The 26,254-nt window shown below is 41.0% G+C and overlaps 1 protein-coding gene across 1 annotated transcript; it reads left to right on the top strand.

Moving 5' to 3' along the window:
• The first annotated feature begins 14,485 nt into the window (after positions 1-14,485).
• Positions 14,486-24,895, top strand: Hey2 (hes related family bHLH transcription factor with YRPW motif 2). Its single transcript, XM_021174386.2, has 5 exons — positions 14,486-14,635; positions 16,532-16,610; positions 16,737-16,820; positions 19,692-19,773; positions 22,833-24,895. The coding sequence occupies exons 1-5, from the start codon at positions 14,553-14,555 to the stop codon at positions 23,522-23,524; spliced, it is 1,020 nt and encodes a 339-aa protein (XP_021030045.1). The 5' UTR covers positions 14,486-14,552; the 3' UTR covers positions 23,525-24,895.
• The last annotated feature ends 1,359 nt before the right edge of the window (positions 24,896-26,254 follow it).

Genomic DNA, 26,254 nt, shown 5'->3' with positions numbered 1-26,254 from the left:
ATGGGGCCATGGAAATTTTATCTACATTGGGTATGGAAGCTTCTAGTTCAGTTGCTTTAGGGTCACCTATATTTTGTAAATATATGCCAATCAACTCATCAGTTCCCAGGATCAACATCAGTGGAATCAAACTTTGTTTTTTAATGGAACTTTATAAGAAGGAGAAGCTTACAGATTCTCAAGGGCACATTCGCACAACAGTAGCATTCCAGCTTCATGAGTGTCCATAGAATTAAAAGACATTATTATTTGTAGCACAGGAAGCGACACAAACATCCAGATATGAACACTGGTTGTCCAATTCCTAAGCCTCACAGAGATGTGGCCTATGTATGTGATCACACCTATGTGCATGTTTTACACAACTAGGTTAATATCTCAGATGAGGCTCTCTGGGAGAACGCACAAGACATTTTGTAGAAAGCAGATCCCAGGTCAGTCTTCTCCTCTTTCGGGGGTGTATAGTCAGTGTTCATGAAACTATATTCAGTCTTGACTCACTCTGATGCCTTCTCAGCTAGTTACAGAAACCTCTGTACATTAGGGGGTGTATGTGCTGTACAATATGGCGCACTCAGCAAGAACATGCAGCAGTGCTCAGGGATTCTCTCTCTCTCCCTCTCTCTCTCTCTCTGTCTCTCTCTCTCTCTCTCTCTCATCTTCCCAAAAAAAGAAGCCAAAAGTATGTGCAAGTGATATGATTATATAGAAAAGTAATCCCAAAAAATTCTACCGTGAAACTCCTACGGCTGATAAATATTTTCAGCAAAGTAGCTTGATACAAAATTAGCAAACAAATTCAATAGCCCTCCTATGCAAAATGACAGACTGAGAAAGAGATCAGGGAACAAAATCTATTTCAGTAACCTTAAAAAATATAAAGAAACTATCTTAAAGTAACTACAGACAATCCTATGGAAGACTTGTATAATAAGAACTTTAGGGCATTGAAGAAAGAAATTGAAAAGGATGTTAGATGATAGAAAGATCTCACATGCTCATGAATAGGTAGGATTAATAGAGTAATAATGGCCATCATTCCAAGCAATCTATAGATTCAATGCCATCCCTATTCTTCACAGAAGCTGAAAAGACAATTTCAGCTTATGAAAACACAATAATCTTGGGATACCTAAAACACTTTTGAATGATAAAAAGAACTGCTGGAGCTATCACCATCCCCATTCTCAAGTTGTTCTACAGAGCTATAGTGACTAAAACATTGCAAAAACAGACTTGCTAATCAATGGGATTTAACTGAAGATGTAGACATAATTTCACACACCTATAGATACCTGATTTTTTAAGTTAGAAGCCAGAAAAATCTCACTAGGAAAAAGACAACAACTCAACAAATGGTGCTGTCAAACTGGATGGCTGCACATAGAAGAATGTACATAAATCCAAACATATCACCCTGCACAGAACCCAGCTCCCCATGGATCAAAGGGCTCAACATAAAGTCATTGAATCTCATAGAAGAGAAAGGGGCAATAATCTTGAACTCATGAATATAGGGGGAAATAGACCAACAAAAAAGACAGAGCAACAAAAACACAGGAAGTAAGAATAAATTAATAAACGGGACTTTAAGAAACTAAAAAGCATAGGTAAAGGCAAGGTACAGCACCATTCAGACAAAATAGCAGGCTACAGAATGGGAAAAGAATTTACCAAGTACACATTTGATAGAGAGCAAATACAATATATAAAGAACTAAAAAAAAAAATCAAGAAAACAGATAACTCAATTTAAAAATGGGGTAAAGATCTAAACAGAATCCTCAAAGGAAACTCGAATGGCTGAGAAGCATCTTTTGTATGTTCAACATCCTTAGCTATTAGGAAAATGCAAATCAAAGCTACTGGGAGATTTCATCTCACACCCATAAGAGGCGCTAAGATTAGTAAAACAAATGACAGCTCGTGCTGGCTACGATATAGAGTAAGGGGAACAATTATCCATTGCTGCTGGGGGTGCAAATGTCTATGGCCACTATGGAAATCAGTGTGGTGGTTCCTCAGAAAGATGAGCATCAGTTTACCTCAGATTCAGTATATCACTCTTGACCATACACCTAAAAGACATTTCATCCTACTACAGAGAAGCTTGCACAACTATATTCGCTGCTGCTGTATTCATAATAGTCAGACATTGGAAACAACCTATGTCCATCAGTAGATGAATGGATAAAGAAAATATGGCACAGGCTGGGGAGATGGCTCAGCGGTTAAGAGCACTGACTACTCTTCCAGAGGTCCTGAGTTCAAATCCCAGCAACCACATGGTGGCTCACAACCAGCTGCAATGGAATCCAATGCCCTCTTCTGGTGTGTCTGAAGATAGCTACAGTGTACTCATATGCATAAAAGAAATAAAATCTTAGAAAGAAAGAAAGAAAGAAAGAAAGAAAGAAAGAAAGAAAGAAAGAAAGAAAGAAGAAAAGAAAAGAAAAGAAAAGAAAAGAAAAGAAAAGAAAAGAAAAGAAAAGAAAAGAAAAGAAAAGAAAAGAAAAGAAAAGAGAAAAGAAAAAAAGAAGACATAGCACATTAGCCCAATGAAATGCTGCTCAGGTATTTTAAAAAAGAAACCATGAAATTTGCAGGTAAATGGATGGAACTAGAAAAAATGCCCTGAATGAGTTAAATCAGAACCAGAAAGACAAATATGGTATGTATTTACTTATATGTAGATGTTAGCAGCTAAGTCATTGATAAACAAGCTACAATCTGTATAACCACAGAGGTTTAGGTAGAGTTTAAAGAACTTGTAAGAGGGTGGCTCTCCCAAAACAGAGAAATAAAACAACCATTATAGATTGAAAAGGTGTTGTGGTCTGGAACAGAGAGGTCTAATGGGGAGGGGGCAGGAAAGGGGATGCAGGGAGGAAATACTTATGAGGGACAGCTTCAACTAAGAGCCATTTGAGGGGTTGTATGGAAACCTAATACAGTGGAAGCTTCGTGGTACATATCATATATGAAGGCAATCTAAATGAAATATCCAAATAATGAAGTACACAGAGCCCCAACTGGACATTGTTGTCACCAAATGAAGCTTCCAGTATTGGGAATGGAGTATATTTAATTGAGTTCTTGGAACCCCAAACAACCGAGACTATTACCAAGGCTATTGTTTGTTCAAACTGAAAGTAAGACCCGGCTGCCAAAGACAATGCCTGCAAAACTCATGGAGAAGTCAAGTTGAAGGCCTTCATCCCATCTGACTAGTACTCATGGTACTGAAAGGTACTTGCATGTTAACAAAGGAGAAATGTAAACTCCAACATAGCTACAAACTCTTGAATCTACAATGGTAACCAGTTGGCAAGAAAAGCTGGTGCATTAGCAGCACAAAACTTGTAGGAATAACCAGCCAAGATCTAATTGGCTTTAAAGTCAATATCCTGAGACTAGATAGTTCAGAGACCTAGGGAGAAACAAAATACTACTGTTCTGCTGAAAGAACATAGCAGTAAAATGACTTCCAATAGCATTGTCCTATGTTCATAGATCCATGACTTGCTCAGCCATCACCAGAGAAGCTCCTCCTACAGCAGATGGGGACAAATATAGAGACCCACATCCACTCTATGAGAAGAGGGAAAGTCTTCGGAACACTGTTCCAAGAACAGATGCTTCCAACAAATTCCTGGCCTCATGGCTCAGGGAACTCCTTGGAATAGGAAACAAAAAGAGTATAAAGAGCCATAGGGGATGGAGGACTCCAAGAAAACAAGGTAGTGTTGATTCCATTCTGTTGAGTGCTTTGTACTAAGAAAGTTCAAGGTACTTTGCCAGCACTATAATTTTGTGAAACACGAAATAAAAGCTACACAGAAAAATCAAGGCATTGTGGAAAAAACTAAGGGATTAGCTTTATAAAGCCATTAGCCCAGGAAAAAAAGGCACCCAGTGCTCGAAGATTTTTCTGAATAGACGTTTGTTGTCACTTAGGAATAAAAGGAAAATAAAACTGATGCTGAATTATGTAATACTAGGAGTTTCACATTTAACTTAATTGATCTTTAAATCAAATCAGTGAGCTATTTTTTTATAGAAAACTAAAAGGAAAATTAATGTGGCTTAAATAACATACTATTAACAGAGGGAAGAATTTAGCACAGTCTGCGTGATTCCAAAGTTAATGCTCTTTCCAGAACACACACAAAGTAGAACAAAGGCCACCAATCTAATAATTGTTTCTTTCATCTAGGATTTTGTCCTTATCTTTGCAGAGAGCAGAAGAAAAACAGACTTTCCAAATGAATGGTTCTTGTAATACCCTCCCAACATACCAGCGTTTGGGTCCCCACTGCAAATTTGAATTGTGCATCAAGAGTTAGTATTTGGTCATTCCCAAAAACTATTCATTTTAAGGTAGTAGGTGATTTACTCCTATCTATCCAGTGCTAATCACATAGCACATATCAACTACCCTTTCCATTCACAGATGTCATGACCGTCATTACCATGGGAAGAATCCTAAAACTAAAGAAAATCTGTAGATTCCTCAGTGAAAATAGGAGATGGGTGGGGACAGGCATGGCTTTGGAAACTGTGTATGGACAGCCAACATGAAAGCCAACCCTAAACTAAAAAATATGTCACTTATGTGCATACTTAAATTGCTAAAGATTTGGTTCTGTATAATTCCATACAATTCTGATGTACTAAGCCAGGTGTGTTAGCATACACTTGCAATCTCAGCATTTTAGGGCATTTATTAAGTTCATCCTTGCCTTACTATTACTTATTAAGATGCATTGCTGTAAAATTATAACAAATTATTGAGATACTGACAGATGTAAAAAAAAAACCAATAGATAAAACTGAATTAAAAAAAAAAAGACAGTAAGCAGATGCAATGTACAGAATGAAGTAAACTCTCAGTTCATGAATGCTTGGTCATGAACAGGAAGTCTGAGGCCAGTCCTGAACCATTTGAAAACTTAGTGGCTTCTTGAAGGCATAAATTCTGATAGTGTCATTTATCACTCACCCACCTAAGGGTGTTTTACCCAAAATATCATGGGCATCTAGATAATATTGGGGGGGCGGGTAAATTCACTCCTACATATAAAATATGATACAATAAATTCCAAGCTGAATAAAGTTTTTAAAATGGGAAAAATAGAAAACATAGAACAGGGCAAATGGAAGTGGCCATAATCTTTGCTACTATAATATCAGAATAGTAAATTCTCCAGGGGGAACTGTGTTGCTTTCTACTACCAAAAGACGAAAGCACACTAGATGGCTCATTGGCAAAGTAAAATTTAGAATAAAATAATTTCTGAAGAAAAGGTCTTTGTGAGGCAGATGCACTTCTCTGATTTGAGAAGCACTGTCTAGCTTGCCTCTGTCTCTTAACAGGAATACTTATTTGCTCTCAGGTGACAAGAGAAAAAGCTTTAATTCTGCCTTACATTTTCTCACTGAGCATCATGGCTACTTTCCAAATACATAGTCAATATTTAAGTACAAGTTACATCAGTTTTAGCAAGGTCTTTGTGTAGAAGGATGTAAGTGGTTGTTGTCTAACAGTAACTGGATGAACAATGTAAGGGGCTGTTGTCTAACATAGCTGGATGACACATGAGTTATAAAATCCATGGATGTTTGAAAATGAAAGACTTCTGGAACAAAGGCAAATTTAATTCAGTCATTCTAAACCTGTAGGTTGGGACCCATTTCATAGGCGTCACTAGGCCCAATCAAAATAGCAGATACACACATTATGATTTATAACAGTAGCAAATTCAGAGTTATGAATTAGCAGTGAAAATAATTTTATGACTGGGGGTCACCACAACATGAGCAACTGTATTAAAGAGTCACAGTGTTAGGAGGGTTGAGACTCTCTGCCGTAACCTCTGAGCAAGTAGCAAGAAAGAGTCATATAGTTCAACCTTTTACTGTGATATTTAAGCTGGAAAAATCCAGGGATAGCTAGCTGTGTTGCTGTACTTTGTGTTACTTTGAAAGCAATGAAGCTTAAAAATCTTACTTTAAGACGTTTTCTTAATCATTGAGGGTATAACCATATTCTGGCTTTAATTATGGCATGATGAATTTTTAAACAAATCTATAAATACTTGTATGCATGTCGTGAAGTAATTATGTAAGTATTCCACAGAGCAGGTGTGTGTGTGTGTGTGTGTGTGTGTGTGTGTGTGTGTGTGTGTGTGTAATTATCTTATATTAAGGAAAACTAAAGAACTCAATCAAAAGTAGTGTTCCGTGGGCAGAGTTCCACCTGACAATACTCTTCCATATTAGTTTTTCATTGCTGTAATGAATACTTGACATGGGCCTCCATGAGTTAAAGAGGCATATTACATCTCACAGGTTAATTGGTTTAAACCCATGGATACTTGACCTGTTGCTTTGAACCCATGATGGCATGGCAGGACATCTATCCACGTTTTGGAGGTAAGGAATCACAAAGTCAAGAAGAGGTTGGGTGTTAAAATTCCATTCGTGGGCATAAGCATTAATGACCTTACTTCCTTCTGTATGACTCTATTTCCCAACTGTCTAAACACCTCTCAGTTGTGCCACAGGCTGCAGACCAAGCTTTCAACACATGGACCCTTGGAGATATTTAACATTCACAATGTCCCACCCTCACTCAATAGGGAAATGCACTGAGACACAATCCCCATCAAATACCCCACTTTCCAGAACTGGAGTGATGGCTCAGGGATTGAGTGCTTGCTACTCTTGCTGATGACCCAGAATTCCGTTCCCCGTACCTACTTGTGGCTCACAACCTTTGTAACTACAATTCTGGGGGCTCTGATGTCCCTTTTGGCTTCTACAGGCACTGTACACATGTGGTACAGACACATGCAGGCAAAATACTCACAGATAAAATAAAAATAAGCAAGTCTTTAAAAAAAATTAATCCCATTTCTGAGGCTGGTGAGATGTCTCTATGAGTAAAGGTATTTTCTGTGTAAGCAGAAAGATCTGAGTTTAATCTCCAACACCCATCTAAAAAGCCAAGCATGCCACCTGAGGTCTTTAACCCAACACTGGGGTTAGGGCATGGGCAGAGACAGGCAGATTGTGGGAGCTCACAGGACAGTCAGCCTAGCCAAAACAGTGAGCTTCCAGGTCATTAAGAAACCCTCATTCAAAGTAATAAGATAGATAGAAATAAAGGAAGATGCTGATGTTCGTCTCTGGTCCCCTCTAGACTTCCATGCATATAATTGGGCACAAGCATCCATAAACATACTCACATGCTTGTAACACACACACACACACATCCCACTTCCCAAGACACATCTAAGGACATGCCATTAAGCTAGCTAAGTAAAAGCAATATGCTTATTATTTAAATTTAACATGAAGACAAAAGTTCTTAGGTGATCTCTACCCTTAAAAGTCTTTTTTCCTCTGGATTGAAGTTGCTGCTACAAAATGCCCTCCAGCCACCTCCTTAAGTGAATCTTTGCTGTCTTTTTGTGCACAGCATATAGTTTTCTGTCTACTGTGGTCTTGACTTTGTCAAACTTTATTTAACAGTTGTTTGCGCAGAGTTCCCTATTATTTTTCTTACTATTTCAGGGAGAAAGCATTAAATCTAGCTCACCACGCCTCACCCACATTGCTCAGTGGAACATTGCTCACAGGAGCCATTCAGTATCTTAGTGGGCAGGAAGCAAACAAAGGGGGAACTATCCAAAAAATTTTCTATGATGATTAATAAAGGCTGATTTGTCTACTCTCAGCATGTAAACTACAGTTCTATGAGTATTCTGACCCATAGCTTTTTAGTTTCATTTTTAGATTCTTCCCACTACCACCAGCAGCTACCCACACAAGTACAGTACTATCTATCTAGTCCCTACTGTGCTGTTCTCAGTCCACACACTATAAAATAGGAGAAAAGCATTTCATGGTTAAAATTAAAATACAGATATTCTTTTCCCAGTTGATTCCTCCAAAATAACTCTATGGTTAGAACTTTTAAATTTTGTTCAAAACTCCATTGTCTTAACTAGAGTCAGTGCACATAAACATAACTGAGCAATATACTATCAGTTTCTGTGGCTTTCCAGGGGCATCATTTAAACACCAAAAAAAGAACCACTTTCCTCTGTTATCCCTCTTGTTTTATTTCAATTTCACTGAGAGGTTCGAAGTACCAAGATCTGATTTTTCTAAGGTTCTGCGTTTTAAACACTGCATAATTCAACTGCCGTAAAATGTGGTTTATAGAGTAAACAAAAGATAATGAGTTACAGATTCTAAAGTATGATGATGTTTTTTAAGAACAAATGTCCTACCAGATATACAAACGCTATAAATTCCACTGTGCAAGTGGTAGTCAACTAGAAAGCACTCTCTCTCAGATTTTAGCTGCTGGTTTGTATTAGTACTACCAAAGCCTTTCAAATCCTAACAACTAAGTCATGGCGACTTTCAAACTTTCAATTGTGTACCATATTTGTGTATAGATACTTGTATTTGTAGAATGACTTATACATACATACATACATACCCACATAAATCATTTATATATTTTTAGTAACATTTGTCTTCCAAAGTCAGGCTTTCAAATCTTTCTGGTCTTGTAGCTCCTGAATGCTGGGAGTTTGGATTCATAAATTAATAATGTTCTCAATTAAAAGTCCCATAGAAACACATAGTGTGCCTTTCTTGCATAGGCAAGGCACAGTGTACTACTGTTTCATATGTCGCAGCTGATCTTGGAGCTGTCTGTGAAGTCCAATGACATACTGTTGCCAAAGTGTCATTGTCCTGGTCAACAAACAAATTGTTATCTTCTTTAAAGTATTTATTTGTTAGAAATGCAATAGCCTATTCAGCAGAACACCAGATCCATCTCTTTAAAACTGCTTAGTCTAGTATTTCCAATCTATTCCCAAGCTATTAAATGATTTTGATGCCTCAACTCAGGAAACACAAACGTCCATGCTTTGTATTTAACCAACAGATACAGAGAACTAGCCAAAGACTTATCCAGTAGAACAAATTTAGCTCCATCTAGGGTGAAAAACAAACAAAAAGCGTTCTTTCTCTGTTTCTTATATTGTCCATATTTTGACAGGTTTATAAAGTACTGAGGCCTGAAATAGCTTGTGCCTTTCCCTCCGTCTTAAGTCTAAAATTAGTGAGTTATTTTCAGTCAATATGGGTTTTCTTTTTTAAAGCCACCTACCACGTTAGTAATATGACGAGGCTATGAATGTGAACACATCTAATGGAAATGTTCTGACAGATATTCTAAGAAAATGTAGACATTGGTTTGTATTCTGTGGGCAAATAATTTTAATGTTTCCCTGGCAGTTAATATTTCAAAATGTTTTACTGTCTTCTGGTAATGCCAGCCTCACAGATTCAGAAATCCTTATCTTGCATGATTTGCTTCTTTAAAGAGAAAGCAAGTGCTTTTGCCCCAGAGACTCTCCATTTGTTGGAGTACTGTTGAAGACCCTGGTTCTGTTAAAGTTAATTAATTAATACTGACAGCTTATTGGATGGTTTGCTCAGCAATTTAGAGCTATTGTTTTCGTGGATATATTCTGCCAGTGTTATTTTTCCTGCTATAACTAATACAGATACTTAGGAAAGAATTTTAGATAAGGAAAACAATTGTTTCAAATTATTCAAACTTTCAAGCCTGTAACCTAGACAGCCGGGAACTTGGTTAGAATATACTTGCTGAAGCTTCTTTAAGTTTTGAAATACTAAGTGTGCACACTTTTCTAATTATAAAAATTAGAAGTTCATTGTGGTTCTTTTCGGCTTTGGCCACCAGGATACACCAGACTATGAAGGCCCATTCATAGCCAGTGTTTTCCTGCTTTCCTGCCCAGGCTTAGTCACTATGTATCTTCACAGTCTTTTCATGTTGTTTATTCTTTTATTCCACTATAACTAAACTCAGTGTTTATCAGACAAAGTAGAGAGTTCATTGCTTTTGATGAGAAATTCATTCCAAGTCATCTATTTTGTACCCACTACCTGCCAAGCATGATCTTAGAAGATGGAGATATAGTTAAGAATTATATTCATGATAGAAGTGAACATATTTCCCTATCAGGGAAGGGGAAGAGCTGCTAGTCAAATCAGCATCAAGGACAGAGAAATTTATAGACATCCATTTACAGAAAAACTTGAGGCCATCAATTTGGCTTCCTGGAAGAATTTAGTTAATACAGTGAGTGCTGACGTCCTCTGACTATTGCTTACTTGGCTATGAAATACTCATTCCTTGCTGCCTAACCCTCTTTTCAAGGCTCCTATAATTAAGCCAGCCTTCAACCCTGGGTCTGTGCTGAGTACTAAAAACAATAAGCTCTCAGGAAGGAAAAGTTTTTATGAAGATTGCCCCTTTGTGGCACAAATCAGCCTAAATAACACAATTTCCAGGAAAGGGAGTTTGGGGTCTTGGGTTTCCTCCCTTGCAATCTTTAATATTGTAACAAGCAATTGCACCTAGAAGGGCTAGCCATAAATACCATCTACACTGTGCAACTAACCTGGCAAGAATACTTGCTAAAAGGAAACATTGTTGAAGAGATGATTTCAAGATTGGTGGGCCTGGATTTTTTCCCCTGCTTTCAGCTTTGTGCTGTTTTACTGGCTTGGCTATTCCTATCACAAAGTGACCCTAGATTGGCCTGCTTGCTGCCTGCCTGAGGTTCAAAAGGGTACTGAAATTTACAAGGATCTTGCCCTTGTCACCAACTCCCAGGGCACAGCATTCTCACACTTTTTAAGATGGTGCCTGCTCACAATAGCCCTGAAGTCAAGCAAAACTGCTCAACAAAGCTGCCCACAGATTAGAACATGCTTATCACCTACCAGGCAATTGCAAATATCCTTCCTCTGAGAAAGAGAGAGAGACAGAGATAGAGAGATAGAGAGACAGAGAGACAGAGACTTACTTCTAGATGCTTGCATTTCAAAAGAAGCAAAGCCCTGGGCTGCCTAGTTTGAACTGTGTGCATGTCGACTTCTCAGACTTAAAGTTCTTTAAATATCAGAATTGCCCTAACTTCACAAATTATATATACCTTGCTGAGACAAGCAAATGCTCTAGTAGGTCGTGTGTTTTGTTTTGTTTTGTTTTGTTTTGTTTTGTTTTGTTTTGTTTTGTTTAAGAAACTGTGAGCGACATCACAATTCAAATAAAGAAAACACCACAGTACTCCCTATGAGAGAAGAAAGCAGCCCAAGAACTATGTATATATCCAATTCATTCCAAAATTCTTCAGGAGAATTTTTAGAAGAGCGGCAAAGAAAAAAAATCAATTAGTTTGTGAGCTAAAGTTTCCAGTTTATGGGACAAGGTAAGACTTGCTCAAGATCGCCAAACTTAATGTAAGTAGGAAAACTCACAGTGTAATAACGGGTAGATCTTGTCCGGAGGAATATCAAAAACGACTACATTTGGTTGCCAAAATAAAAAAATCTCTGCTTTCCCCAAGTTCCTCTGCTACTCAGTGAGCTAAATCACTTAAGCACCAAGGACCAATTTAGGGAGGGGCCACAAGTCTACATCTCCCTTTTCCCTTTAGATTTGTTGGCCAGCAGCCTGATCTTTCTTTCCTAATGGCATTTCGTTTCTAGGACAGTCCCTCCTCCCCGTATCTATCGGTCTAATTATCCCATTGTTCAAATCTTTCAAAAGGAAAACGCAGATTGCTCTATGCAAGGAACTTTTTTTTTTTTTCTTTTACCCTGGTTCTTAGTTAGCCTTCCAGTAACTCTCTCTTCCTCTCTCCGAAACCAGTGTGGCAGAGAGGAGATGGGGCTTAAAGTTCCAAAGTTCTCTTTCTTTCTCCCTGCTTATGCCACCCCAGTTCCTCCCCATTCCACCCACTCAATTATTTTTAAGTAGGTTAAAGCGCTTGCAAGAGTTTATTCTGTTTTACCTCTGACCCAGACGTAGGACATAGAAACGGTGTGTCTAGACAGGCGACAGGAAAGAGGGATGCTTGAGAATAACCAATATAAAAGAAAGCTACTCTAACTGGGATTAAGTATTTTAAAGATTAACAAGGAGACTTTAAAATGCTGTCTTTTGCCTTATTTGTTCTTCTTAACACACATGTTTGGTGTAGCAGGCTCTATTCTAAACGCTTTTAATATATGCCCCTTGTTGATTAAAAAGCATTCAAACCAACTTTAAATCCGTGCGTGCTTTCCGAACGTCTCCTACATACTCTTTTATGACACTGCATGGCAGTTAAGCCTTCAAAGACAAAATGGAAAAACTTTAACCAGTTGCTACTTTATTACAAGCAAACCATTTCCCGCTGCAATTTTTTTGCAACCAGTATAATTAAATGCACTGGTGTAGTGAGAGAGAAAAAAAATCTCTTAGGGTTGTGCCACCCCAGCCCCACACGCCTATAATGATTTCAGGTCTTGCTTTGGGCGTTTGGAAGATTCCATTAATTGTGTGCTCGCGTGGCAAACCTTAACTTCAAGGGGTGGGGGAGTGAAGCCATCACTAAGCGCTGGGAACTCTCGCTCTGGCCCCCTACTCTATCTGGGAAAGCGAGGCCTGGAGAGCTCACACTCAGCTGAAACACTGGATAACCACAGGGTTCAGGCCTGGATTGGACAGGGCCAGCAGCCTCAGGCTGTCTGCTCTGTCCCTGAGCAAAAGCCATGCTGTCCGTGAGCACCCAGGTGCCCGCCCAGAGACTGAGTGCCGAGCTGGGAAGTTCGCCACCCACGGTTCTGCGGTCCAGCAGCGCTGACCCCATCCTGCCTCGCCAGGCCCCGCCCGGTCCCCAATGATCCTGTGATTTGCCTGGAGTTGGGTTTCAGAAGTCAGAACAGAAAGTTTCAGATTTCTGTTCACACGGTTATTGAAGACACCGCGGTGAGGACCGCACAAAAGAGACAAGGGCCTGTAGGGAAGGGGTTTTGTGTTTTAACGACACGCTGGCTGCAGGTCCTTGGCATTACTCAGGCTCCTTCCCACTCTCCATCAACCCAATCTGCGCCCAGTCCAGTCAGTCTTTTGCTGTCTCTTTTTCTCTTGTCCTTTCCCGCTGCCGCGGTCTAATGTAACCAGGGAATGGAGCTTGGAAAGGGTGCCTTAGTCAGATTTCCAGAAAGATAATTATCTGTGTAAGGTAGAGGGTCTCCGTGATTGATGGATGTCTTCTTTTCTCAAAAGCTTTTTTCCGCGAAGCACAAAGAGCACCATGTGGAGTCTCTAGACCTCCACTAACCCACCCAGCGCTGCAGCGCCAGCGCCAGATGGTCTAGCTCACGCCAGACTCCCCGAGACTTGTCTTGCTCACTTCCTGAGCGCACGATAAAGTCGGCAGAGCCTGCTAAAAAATCCCCACAGTATGCAGAGAGAGGCAGAGACTTAAAAACGGAGTCTGAACACCACACCTAGAGTTTACACAACCCATGCTGTACGTGCACTAAGAACTAGCGGTCTGGGCAAACTTTACAAAACAAACACAGTGTACAAGTAAATACAAATCCTCTCCCCGGATGCTAAAGAACTCCGTGGCTGCACACACCGGAGAAACTGGAGGGATGACTAGGACATTTAATTTGGATAATCCAAATCCGAGAACTTTGAACTCGAAAACCTACTCAGATTTGTGTCCTGAAATCCCTCTTTCCCATCAGTAGGGAGACCACCACTCAACCCTACCATTTACCGAGATAGTTACACCCCCTCCCTCCAATTTCTGAGTCCAGAGACACAAAGGAAGTAGCCAGAGGTGACTAATCCAACAATGCACCGGGACAACCTCCTGCAGTTAGGTACCTGGACCGGTAAGCGGGCGTCCTTTATCTGCCCACAACCTAGAGGCTGCGGAGCTGGCAGGGTGAAAAAAATAACTTTGACTTAAAGCTTTCAAAATCCCCTGAGGGTCAACATGACCGCTCCGGTCAGCCACTCAGCAGCTTGATCCAGAAGAGGGACAGCCCAGAGGGGTGGGTCGCCGAGCCTAGCACTCCTACCCTAGACGTCACACACGCTCACTCGCACTCAGCCACGCGCTAGCGGTTATTCTTTAAACCGAGGGTAGAAACTCGGCGGGAGAGATCACGGCTTGCAGGTGATGGCCCAAAACCAGGGAGCCCTCGCCCAACACGCCCGCCCCGTGCGCTCTCGCGCCTGCGCCCGCTCCCACCGCCGCCGGTCAACCCCAGCGCTCCACTCCCCGCTCCCAGGTGCGCGGCCGCGTTCCCACGCCTCTGCCAACGCCTCTCGGCAGCCATTGGCCAGCGCGGGTCCGCCCCTCCATATTAACCAATAGAAAGCCACACCGTCCCAGGGAGGCGGGGCCTGGAGAGTGGCCAGGGCGGACACGCGAAGAAGCGGGGGGCCCCGCCCTCGCTGGGGGGCGTGGCCAGTGCCGGGTCTTGCGCCCTGGCTGGGCTGCAGCGTGGGAAAGAACCTCCAGGAGCGGACTGCGCCGCCGAGGGAGCGGCGCCTGCAGAAGCCGGGCAGGGAGGGAGGGAGGAAGCCCGCGGGGAGCGCGCTGCGTTCCGCTAGGCGTCAGTAGCTGCTCCTCCTTCGTCGCGATGAAGCGCCCTTGTGAGGAAACGACCTCCGAAAGCGACCTGGACGAGACCATCGATGTGGGGAGCGAGAACAATTACCCCGGGTGAGCGCGGAAAAACGGGAGGGTGGCCGGGGAGCTTCGGGTGGAGAGGAAACCGTTTTCCCCGGGAAGCGGGTGCTAGAGTCGGGTGGGGCGAGAGATGGGGTTCACACCAGGCGTGGGAGCGACTGGAAGGGAACTGGACTGGAGCGTGCAGGAGATGGCGAGGGAGGGTCCAGGGCTGTCAGCACAGGGCACGCATACTGGCACGTCCGGGCGACGCCCCCGGTACTGGAACTGTATTTAGGGACAGTTCCAAAATAGGTCAGGAGAGAAGAAAAACAACTGGATTTCTGTTTTGAGAGAAACTGGGATCGCGACTTGAGTTTTTGAGGGGGTAAAGCATCTGAGCTAAACAGGCTGAGCTGCGCAGGTCGACAGAGGGTGATCTGGCTGACCCACCCATGAGTGACAGATGTAAGGAGCGGATGAGGCAGCATTGCTTTGCCTGCTTGTCCTTTAGTCTCCAGAAGATCAAGGTTCTGATCACAGGAGACAGACCTCCTGTTTCCTGTGAGAGCAAGATTACCCAGCCATTTTAGAGGCGGGGGTGGGCGTTGGGGGGTCAAATGATAATTGCTTCTAATTGGCTTGCCCAGAAGCACCTTATTTATTTATTTGCAGCTGTCACTCAAAGAGTGAAACCCTTCCGGCATATAGAAAACTGGATTTATTTCACAGTCTTATTTTTAGACGTAGAAACCAAAGCCGGAAAAATAGCAAAAGCAAAAACGATACTTAAGAGACAGTTTACCAACTCTCTCATTGTTAAAGTTTTTTTTTTTTTAAATGAAACCGGAGGCTGTCACGAGAAGGGGTGAGGAAGAAGGAGTCGGTTGATTTCAAATTAAGACCCAGAAGTGAGCCGAAGGGGTGGTAATAGAACTTCTTAAAACTAAAGAGGACCTGGAGAGTTTAAGACACTAAAGAAGCACAGTTCCTGTGAATTTCAAAGTGACAGAAAGTCCTAGGAGAGTATACATTAATGGACCAGCTACACCACCAAATAATCACTTGATTGAACCTTGCAGTCTAAAAATACCTTTTAGTAAACGCAAGGTGAACTGAAGCTTCTCGAGATATAAGCTTAGTTTCAAGGCTGGTAGCACAGTTTAATTTTCAAAGTTAAAGCATGAAAAGTGCAAAAACTAAATTTCAACTTTCCACCCAACGATATGGTTAGGATATTCTTTTAAAGGATCAATATGCAAAACTTGCAATCTGTTCTTTTTAGGCTATCCAATAAGGTTTTGGGATAGTAGGAGAATAAGGTTTTGTTTTAAAAGTCGCATGTAGAGACACATTCAACATGTGCTGCTCTTGAACATTTTGTATGTCTGGCAGAAGAGAATAGGAGTACACATCCAGATGGATGGTTGACTTTTAAGAAATACATGAGGAGAAATAGGACACACTAATCCCCGACCTGTCACCCTAACTGGCTATCATTTCATTAGAGAACTCAAAAGTTCAGGTTCATTTTTGCCACTTGAATTGGAAGCATAGCATTTCGAAAATCATATTTACTTATTTAGTTTACGTGTCCGGCTAGCTGCATGTCACTGTCACCGTCAGTTCTGTTTGTGGAGGTACAAGTGGTTCTTCCCCATGCATCCTGTGGGCCCAAAAGATTGGAGCTCATGCCAGATGATCACACTTTGTGGCCAACTGCCTTTACTTGCTAAGCTGTCTCAAGGCCTCAACAACATTGTTAAGGCATAATTACTATCTGGAAACTAAAATAAAGCCCCCAAATAGCATAGATATGAAAAAATCAACAGACAGAAAAAAGTAATATAATGCGCAATCAGTCAGAATATTAATGGGTGCCATGAACTGGGGCAGGGAAGGGGGCCTATTACCTTGATACATCACCTGACTTGCCTTCCTCCTTCACAGGCATGCTACAAGCTCAGTGATGAGGTCTAATTCACCTACAACTACCTCTCAGATTATGGCAAGAAAAAAAAGGAGAGGGGTAGGTGACACCCCCCTTTTGTCATGTAATTAAGCATGTGTATCACTGTTGTTATTTTCTTACTTGGATAATTTTTCTGTATGTGTACTGTACCCTTAGATTTTTGTTTTGCTTTCTTTGGGCTAGATCATAGAAAAAAGGCGTCGGGATCGAATAAATAACAGTTTATCTGAATTGAGAAGACTAGTGCCAACAGCTTTTGAAAAACAAGTAAGTTATCCCCACCCCCACTCCCACCCCCACCCCCACTCCCACCCCCACCCCACCCCCCAAAAAAACAGCTCAGAGCATCTGACTTTCTCATCTGGGAATGTAGATTCTTCTTGAAGATCATTAAAATAATGGTGTGTGCTCTGCACGCTCTGATCCAGCGTAGAAGAGCTATTTCAATAAAATGCTTTGTTGTGGCAGAACTATTAAAAACATAATCCATCATGAAGTCGAAAACATTTCCATTCTTTAGCTTATTTTCCCCTTAAGGGTACTAGTGTTCCTGCTTTCTCTGTTCTTTCCATGAAGCCAGCAGGGGTTTTGCTTAAAACTGTGCTGTATCTGGTATTCTTGAAAACAAAAGTTTGTATGTGAAATATCATTTTTTCCCTCAAACTTTCAAAGTACTCTTTTAAAAAAAAATCAAAGTTAAGGAACTAAGGCTTCTGTTTTGGTTTCCTAAATTATAATAATACAGTTTATTTAGAAAGCTACTTTTGTTTTTAATTCTTGGGTTAATAGAACATTATATTTGATTTAGGATATAATTTGGAAGTTTGGTAAAAATAAATCAAATTAGTCATAAATATTGCTTTTCAAAGTTCAGGTATTCTTTTACATTAAAAAAAGGAAAACATGATTGCCATTTGGAAAATTAGAAAACAAACACTTACACTTTCCTTTGTGGCTATGGATTTGTGTCTCTTGTTCTGCCACTATGGCTGATGCAAAAGCTTCTAAGAGCACATTTCCAAGGATGTGGCCATTTCTGTGCTGAAAATGTTTTCAGTTGACTTCCAAATTGGGTGTTGGCTGTTTATGCCATTTTTGTCGGTTTGTTTACTTCGTGATTCTGCAAACATTGTAAAGCAAGCCCCACGAAGAGCTTTTGGAGGCCATCCAGGGCCACCATTGGCCGCTTTCACAGCAGCTCCCGAGACATCTTCATGGACATGGTGAACAAGGAGAAGTATGGGCATGATATGCTACTGTTGACTCTGTGTATTTAAGACAGAGAAGAAATAGGCACAAACTCTGCACTTCATATGCCAAGTCTGTCTTTGCTAACTTACGTGTACTATAAATTATGCTTTGGATTAATGCGCTGCAAATGAAGAGAAGATGACGTATGTTGTTTGTTTGTTGTGCTTTTTTGAGTACTTTTTTGAGTACTGAAATATCTACAATGTGACACTGAGAAGCAGTCACTCTGTGATCTTTTTCCTTAGTCTTGGTTTGTTAGGCTCTTTTCTTAACTATTGACTTAAACCTTAAGAGCAAACCTCAGTCGTTGGACAGCTAGTTACTGTAAACACAAGCTTTCCCATTTACAGAGTCTGGCTGCCAACCCCCGTGAGCTGGCCCTGCCACAATTAGAGGAGAATACTCTTTAGAGCTGCTGAAGAACTGACACTCCTGCTATTTACTATTTGCTGATAATTTTTTTTTAAGTATAGTGAAAAAAATATTGGTTTAATTATTCAGCTCCTCTAGCAAGTTAGTTTGAAGCCACCAAGTCCCAAGTTACTATCAGTGAGGCGTTTCTTTCATTTGGTTTCTAACGTTCGCTTTATTTAAGAAGAGGAGCAATGAAAATGTATTTGCAAGACTTTGTTTTTTGTAGGGTTTTATAAGGTTTTTTTTTCTTCCAATAATTTACTTTTTTTTATTCACTTACATCCCGATAACAGTCCCATCCTTTCTCCTTTCCCAGTCCCACCTTAAAATCCCCCCATTGTCCCCTCCCCTTCTCCTCAGTAAAAGAGAGCCCCATCCTGAGAAATCTAGTCCTAGCAGGACTAAGCATGCCCTCTCCCACTGAGGCACAACCAGGCAGTCCAGGTAGGGAAAGGGGATCTAATGGCAGGGAACAGAGATGAAGACAGCCCCCTTCACCTGTTAGGGGACCCACATGAAGCTGCACATTTACCACAGAAATATTTAAGAATGGTTTCGAATGGTTGGTAAATCCTTAGGCACAAAAGATGCTCCTTAAGTGAACTGCAAATTGGTCCTTTGTTTGTGATCCTAGAATTCACAGTGACACCTGCTGGTGACCTTGAACGTCTTTCCTAAGTCATTTCCTTTACTGGTTTATCTTAAAGACTTACTGGGATTTTTCTACTTTTGAACATTCTACTTTTGATGCTTTGTTAAAGTACTATATCCGTATCCTCAAGAATTAATATTTGACTGTTTAACTGCTGCAGACTTCAATAGTAATGACCATAAAATGTCCCTTAAGAAATTGTATCATTAATGAAGGCAGAGTTTAAAGTTCAAGAGCTTTTCAGCTGGCATAGTATTTGTAGGATGATTTTAGGAACTCAATTGCTCTTACTATTTATTTAGTCAATCATTTCTTTGATGCTTTGTTCTGGACTTTGCAAGTTAATGCCATCAGCTATGCTGTAGTAATTGATGTGTTAAATATAAAGTTTAAAATGAATTCAGAGTCTACCCAGATGACTCAAAGTTTAGGAGAATGAACTGTTCTTCTAAGGGACACAAATTTGGGCTTAACACTCACGCTGGGTGGCTCACAAGCACTTATAAATACAGCTCTAGTAGGTTCTGATGCTGACCTGCATAGGTATCTGCCTGTATACACACACATACACACACACACACACACACACACACACTCTCTCTCTCTCTCTCTCTCTCTCTCTCACACTTACACATAGACACACACATACCCATACATATATACAATTAAAATTTTTTCAATTCAAGTTTTTCCTGTGATGAAATTAAACATAGACTTTTATAATAAGAGGAAAAATTGGAACTATATTACTAAGTTCAATAATATAATGTCCTAAGATAGTTTCTATAGGACTCATGAGACTTTATTATTTGATTCTGAAGGGATCTGCCAAGTTGGAAAAGGCTGAAATATTGCAAATGACAGTGGATCATTTGAAGATGCTCCAGGCTACAGGGGGTAAAGGTAAGGTTTGGTACCATTTGTCACCCCCTTTCTACCTTTCTCTTTTCTTCCTTTCCCTCTAATATCATAAGGAAGTCACAGTTGAACAGCCTTCTGACAAGTTGAGCTAGGCAGTCCCAGATTAAAGCTGTGGACATCAATGCTAATGGCAAGATTGAACTCCTGGGAAAGATCCTCTGGAACAAAAGAAGCATTTGACCCTGGACTTATGTTTGCTTCCGTAATAATGTGGGAGTAAAGCTTCCTTCACAGCAGCCTGGTCAGACATTTGTTTGGGATTTGAGACGTTCATGCTGGAATCTGTACAGAAAAACAAAACAAACACACAAATATCCAGATATGATCAAGGCTGGGACTCAGGACTCTCCTCTCTCACTTTCATTCAACCAAGACTGGAACCCAAATAATTTAGCCATTTAAAGGAAATGACTCTAGAATTAGGCTTTGTCATTGTTGCCCAGACCATTTTGGCTATCTTGACTTTACACCAACCACAACATTTGAAGTATAGGTTCGAAATCTCTACTAAAAACAATAGAACAGGCTCGTCCTGGGGGGAACTCACAAGAGTTCCACATGCCATGGTACAATGTCCTCTGTACTGGGCAGTAGTACATTATGGAAAACTTGTCAGGTTAGAGTAGGACCCCCATGCTAAAAGAATGAACAAACAAACAAAGGATGAAACTGTGAGAGTCATAATATTCATTCAGATTTATTTTCCTGCTTCCACTCCAGTTTGACTTCAGGTTGCCCTTTATGGCTCTTCAAGGGTGCCTTTGATATCTATCTCAGCCAGATTTATTCACAACTGAACAAAGAGAGAAAGCTTCAAAGTATAAGTGCTGGGACTGAAGGCTGAAGGCCTCCAAGGTGCAGCATAAGCTTCCTTTCCACAGTCTATGGCCCTAGATTTGAGCAAGGCGGGGCAGGGCAGGGCATGGAATTAAAGGCAAATCACTTTTACTAATCTGAAAACTGTTAGAGCATCAGCCTTGACCCAAACCATCCCATACTTATGGCAGGAGGAGAGACTGCTCGCTGTACATGATGTCTATAATCCGCCTAAGGTCACAGTAGTCCAAGAAACTGTCTTGAACCAAGGACAGTCAATATAGGATGCAAATATTCTTGTAACATAAAAGCCAATGGTTAGATCTTAAAAGTCAGTTATCCCACCTAACTTGGCTGCAACTTGTGACCTGAGTTGGAAGTAACCTGCTGGTCTTCGAGGGTCAAGCTAGCAGCATATGCTCCACAGGTCCTAAGTAGTATGACTGTCTAACCGGCTACCTTGGGAGTCCAGGAGAGCAGTGAAGTTAGACGTGGTCAAGGAAGGCTATGGATGGATGACTCTACCTTCTCTCAAATTGGTAGCCATGAGGTAAAGAATTGCTGTCAAGGGCTCAAATATTTGGCATATGTTGTATTTCTAAAGGGTAAGGTTATCCTCTCACCTTATAGCACGTTTTATATTACTTCTTACTCATGACTAGTTGAGCAGTCCTAAATTTACCCCAGATGAGTTAGTAAGCAGACATTTCCAACCATCTGGCATATAAGTTTTCTGACTGCTAGGTCCCTAGAGTGGCCATCCCAGGAAGAATGTGTGAGTGGGCCTTGAACAAGAGGGTCTGCCAGTGTTTGCTCACATGCCCAGACTCCCAGTTGCCTCTAGCACAGAGGAAGGACATGGGCTCAAAGGTACTTGCATGATAGTGACTTCTGTTTCTCCAGTTCATTAGCTCTGTCACTGGGGCTAAGTCAACTCAGTCTCTCTGAGCCCCAGTTTCATCCTTTGTAGCATAGAGACAATGATGAAGGGCTCCTCACTGATGGTTTTAAATTAATTTGCTTGAAGCTTAGAAACCTGCACTGTTACAGAGGAAGTGGTTATCGGCATGTGTTATTGTTGGCTCAAGACCCACTTACATGAGACAGCTGCTCATCATCATTTCCCTCTGCTTCCAACAAGAAAATAGGAATTACATAATTCATGTTCCTTAAGATGCAATAAGTCCCAGCCATATATAGCCATATAGCAAGCAAACCGCAAATGCCACTTACTTCACAAGCACCAGTGAAATTCAAAGAAGTTAATATGTTCTTTTCAGTCTGTCATAAAATTATAATAGTTTCTAGGGAAAAATCCAAGTTCTTAATTTTTCAGTGTCTGCAGAGTGTGATCAGTGCCTCCCTCCTTTTGAGAAAGTCAGAAGCTCAAGCCTGAAGGGGAACCTAAAGACTGTCATGTGCGGTCCTTCCATAGAGGCATCCGCATGAGGAACAGCCTTTGCTCCTAATCCTGGGGACTTTCTTACTGACTGTTCTGGGGTCTGAGGATGAAAACCGGTCTTACTGTGGATACTCAGCCCTTCATGAGAGTCTCTTGTTCAGCCTAGCGCTCCTTCTGCTGACCTGGTGGTTATATTTGCCCCAAACACCTTTTTCTTGTTTCCAGATTACTCAGTAAACATAACAACAGTTTCTCATAAGGCTTTGAATATAAAATAGTCTAAAGGAAATCGGCAAATTTTGCTCTGTCAAAGCATAAAGTGATACATTGTAAATGGTTTCAATGAAATAAACCTATTATAGATTAGAGAGGTACTCAGAGGCAGAATATGCACTTGGCTGTACAGGTCCTGGGTCCTATTCTGGAAAAGTCAACTCCCTGAGACTTTTTCTATTAAAAAACAAAACAAAACAAAACATATTTTTGAGGAAAGTCATTATCCCACAATACTAAAGTTAAGACATCCCATCCTAACTCCAGGAGATATTCAAAACAGGAATGCCCCTATTTTATTTTTTTTTATTGTGACATTTCAACCCTAGTTTGACTACAGCACCGCTAAAGTTGTTGTGCATGCCACTTGTAGAGTATCTTTTCTTTACTCTTGAAAAAAAAATCATAGTAGCCATTGTGTTTTCAGAAAGAGTCATCCCATCTCTAGAGAACACAAGAGTGGAACCTAAGTGGATGGCTGTTCTTCTAAGACATATCATTCTTTCATCTTTTGCCCTTTCACCTCTGACTCTCCTCAACCCCTCTTTAGGCTACTTTGATGCCCATGCTCTTGCCACAGACTTCATGAGCATTGGATTCCGAGAGTGCTTGACAGAAGTGGCTAGGTACCTAAGCACAGTGGAAGGCCTTGACCCATCGGACCCACTACGCGTGCGCCTTGTCTCTCATCTCAGCACCTGTGCCTCCCAGCGGGAGGCAGCAGTGATGACATCCTCCATGGCCCACCACCATCACCCCCTGCACCCTCACCACTGGGCAGCTGCTTTCCACCATCTCCCCACAGCCCTGCTCCAGCCCAATGGACTCCACACATCAGAGTCAACCCCATGTCGCCTATCCACATCTTCAGAAGTGCCTCCTGCTCATGGCTCTGCCCTCCTCACAGCAACGTTTGCCCATGCAGATTCTGCTCTTCGGATGCCATCAGGGGGCACCGTTGCACCCTGTGTGCCACCTCTCTCCACCTCTCTTCTGTCTCTTTCGGCCACTGTGCATGCCGCAGCTGCAGCAGCCACTGCAGCTGCACACAGCTTCCCTCTGTCCTTCGCGGGGGCTTTTCCCATGCTCCCGTCCAATGCAGCGGCAGCAGCCGCTGTTGCTGCTGCAACGGCAATCAGCCCACCCTTGTCAGTATCTGCAGCCTCCAGTCCTCAGCAGACAAGCAGTGGGACAAACAATAAACCTTACCAACCCTGGGGGACAGAAGTTGGAGCTTTTTAACTTATTCTTGAATCTCTTTGCAATAGTAACTGATGTCGTCCATTTCGGAATCAGCTTCAAACCTCTGCATCCTGAAGGTAGTCATACAGATATGTACAGAGCCACACAGCAGCAATAAAGCGACTTGAGAAGCAGACTTCACACAAATGGAAATGTAGTATTACTATTTTTTCCCTTTGTTTAAGGCAGCTTGGCAACTGACATCAGCAACTTGAAAGCAGCACGGCTACTTCCATTTAAACTTTCTTGGAAAATACACCAGTGTCACCATCCGGTGGTGCATTAATACTCCTGACTTGGAAAAGAAAAACGCCATAACTGAGTTCTCCTGATGCTAGAAGGGAGAAGAAAAAACATGCCATGTTTTCTAAGTGCCTGAACTAAGGACTGTAATGTAGCACATGATCGGAAGGTATAGCTGTTAGGTTGAGAAAGGGAAGGAGCAGGCCATGTGTCAGGCTGCAGATACAGTGCTCTTTGGAAACCATCGGGTTTTATTGGCCAGAAAGATGAAGGGAAATTAAGTCGAAAGACCTAGTTTTATTTTTGTTTTCTTTATACAGACTTGCCAAGCAATGACATTTAGCTATGCAGTGAAATAAGCAATTTCCACCAGAGCCTCCATTAACAAGCATTTCTGCTCTGCCTTCAAGCTTCCATACCTCTCTAGTGAACCCTGGTTTAAAACACAGTGCTTCTTTATGTAAACTTACAGGTATACAGTGCACTAGAAGCAGTTACCTACTGTGTGCCCACCAGAGGCTCATTGACACCAACTCAAAAACTCTTCAGTTTGCAAGAGTTTGGGTTAATTTATTGTTTCAACAGGACTATTTTTATATATTTAACTTCTCCAGTTTTCTCCTGACAACATGTCATGTCTGTTTTTGTCTGTTTTGGGAAAGGGGTGTTGCATTTCTGGAAGGAATAAGATGAGGAGAGATGATATGGAAGGGAAAAGCTACATAATGTAAATGCCCTGGTCAAGTTAGAGATTTCATTTGATCCCAAATCACAACGAATGTATGGAATGAGGTGTACATGAATTATTTTTGTCCATGATTAGACTAATGCTACATATGGTGTTTTGGTTTTGATTTTTTTATCTTGTTTAATGACAAAATAATCTCTTAATACATTGAAATTGAGCACATGAGATTTTATATTTGAAAGATAAAGACACAGCATGTATTCTTATGCACTTCATTTCTCTGCTGTGTGGAGAAAGCAATAAACAAGAGACTATTAAACAGTATGGAAAGGTATACTTATAAATATGTTTTTTAAATTACTGTACCTAGTCTTTTCTATATTACTTTGTAACTTTTTTCTAAGCAAAAGTCTATGTATCACTAATTAAATGACGTCCTTTCTGACTACTTCACGTGGAGGAGTTGCTTTTCTGAATGGCAAGCTGACATGGCCTTTGATGTGAGGCCTTTCACTCACTCTTTCAGCCATAGCTTTGTGCCATGTGTTTCAAAATCATTTAGCTTAGGGAATGCACATCTTACTTTAAAATGAACTTTATGGAGCTTATGGGTTAAAAACAGGTAAGAATTACAAAGGCAAAAGTGATCATTTTCCTCTACCTTGTGTTGATTCTTTCTTATTTATTTATTTATTTATTTATTTATCTATCTAGTTATTTATTTATAGACAGGGTCTCACTGTGTAGCACATACTGGTCTGGTATTTTCTGCAGAGCTTAGCTTGGCCTGAAAGTCAAGATTCTGCTGCCTCACCATCTCAACAAGTAGCATCATTTAATCATAACTTTCAGTCTTGGAAAGGTATAAAAAGACTTCCAAATAAGATGATATCAAGCATAGAGAATGAGCTGGAGTATGTCGTATTGCATAGCTCAAAAACATAGTCATGAGACATCAGTAGATACATGATAGGCATGGACGTGCATCCTGATGGTGAGTCCCCTGGGTTTGAAAATTTCGTTGGTAAGATGGAGACATTGTAGTTGTGGCCCCTTCTTCAAAGAAGGCTTAAGTCAGGTAGAGCTCCTAAATCCCTGGGGGCGGGGTGGGGCGAGCACCAAAAGAATGAAAAGAAATCTTTGTATCATTCATATCAACATGCTCAGAGGAAAAGCTTGGGGTGGAAGGGCAGTCACAATGGAGGACAGTCATGCTAGTTTGGCTTTGGAAGATGAAGCATATGGTATGGTCAGGGAGATTTCTCTCTTGTGAAGCCATGTACTACTTTTTAGGTCGATTGTTTTCATGTTTGTTACAAAAGCAAAAAGGATTTAAGTCTTTTAAGAATTGTTTCAGGGGAAAGGGAAGAACTTTTAGGAGTCGATTTGTTGGTGGGTTTTATGTAACCGTCCCCAGGTTAATTCAAAGGCATTTTCGTAGAACAGAAGGAAGAAAGGAACAATTTGAGTTTTCCCCAAACTTAAAAGCTATGTGTGTGCACAGCTAGAACATAGCTTTGCATTTCACATCAGCGAGTATGTGCACATTCTTGAGCGGTACTTCGCAGGTTTGGGGTGGCATATAGGAACCTTATAGTGACTTTCAAAGGAAGAGGCATGATGAGATGCTGAGAATTAAGAAAATTTTTCTGGCAGCAGTGATAGAGGGGTATTGTTCTTTTTGAGATCATTGACAAATATAGCCCTTCCTATTTTATTTGAAGAGATATGGAGAATTTTAAAGTAATATCAAAAAAAAGTCCAAGTATTACCTAGAATAGTGCCCACTATTTCACATG

Source organism: Mus caroli, unplaced genomic scaffold (assembly GCF_978045245.1).
Source record: "Mus caroli unplaced genomic scaffold, Mus_caroli_1 scaffold_9, whole genome shotgun sequence".
In the NCBI taxonomy this organism is placed as follows: Eukaryota; Metazoa; Chordata; class Mammalia; order Rodentia; family Muridae; genus Mus; species Mus caroli.
This window is presented reverse-complemented; position numbering and strand designations above follow the sequence as displayed.

Bases quoted from the DNA above. Each gene is read 5' to 3' on its own strand.
- Hey2 (XM_021174386.2), top strand. From the start codon at position 14,553: ATGAAGCGCCCTTGTGAGGAAACGACCTCCGAAAGCGACCTGGACGAG. The intron at 14,636-16,531 runs GTGAGCGCGGAA...CCTCCTTCACAG, and splicing joins AGCGAGAACAATTACCCCGG to GCATGCTACAAGCTCAGTGA. The intron at 16,611-16,736 runs GTAGGTGACACC...TCTTTGGGCTAG, and splicing joins CAAGAAAAAAAAGGAGAGGG to ATCATAGAAAAAAGGCGTCG.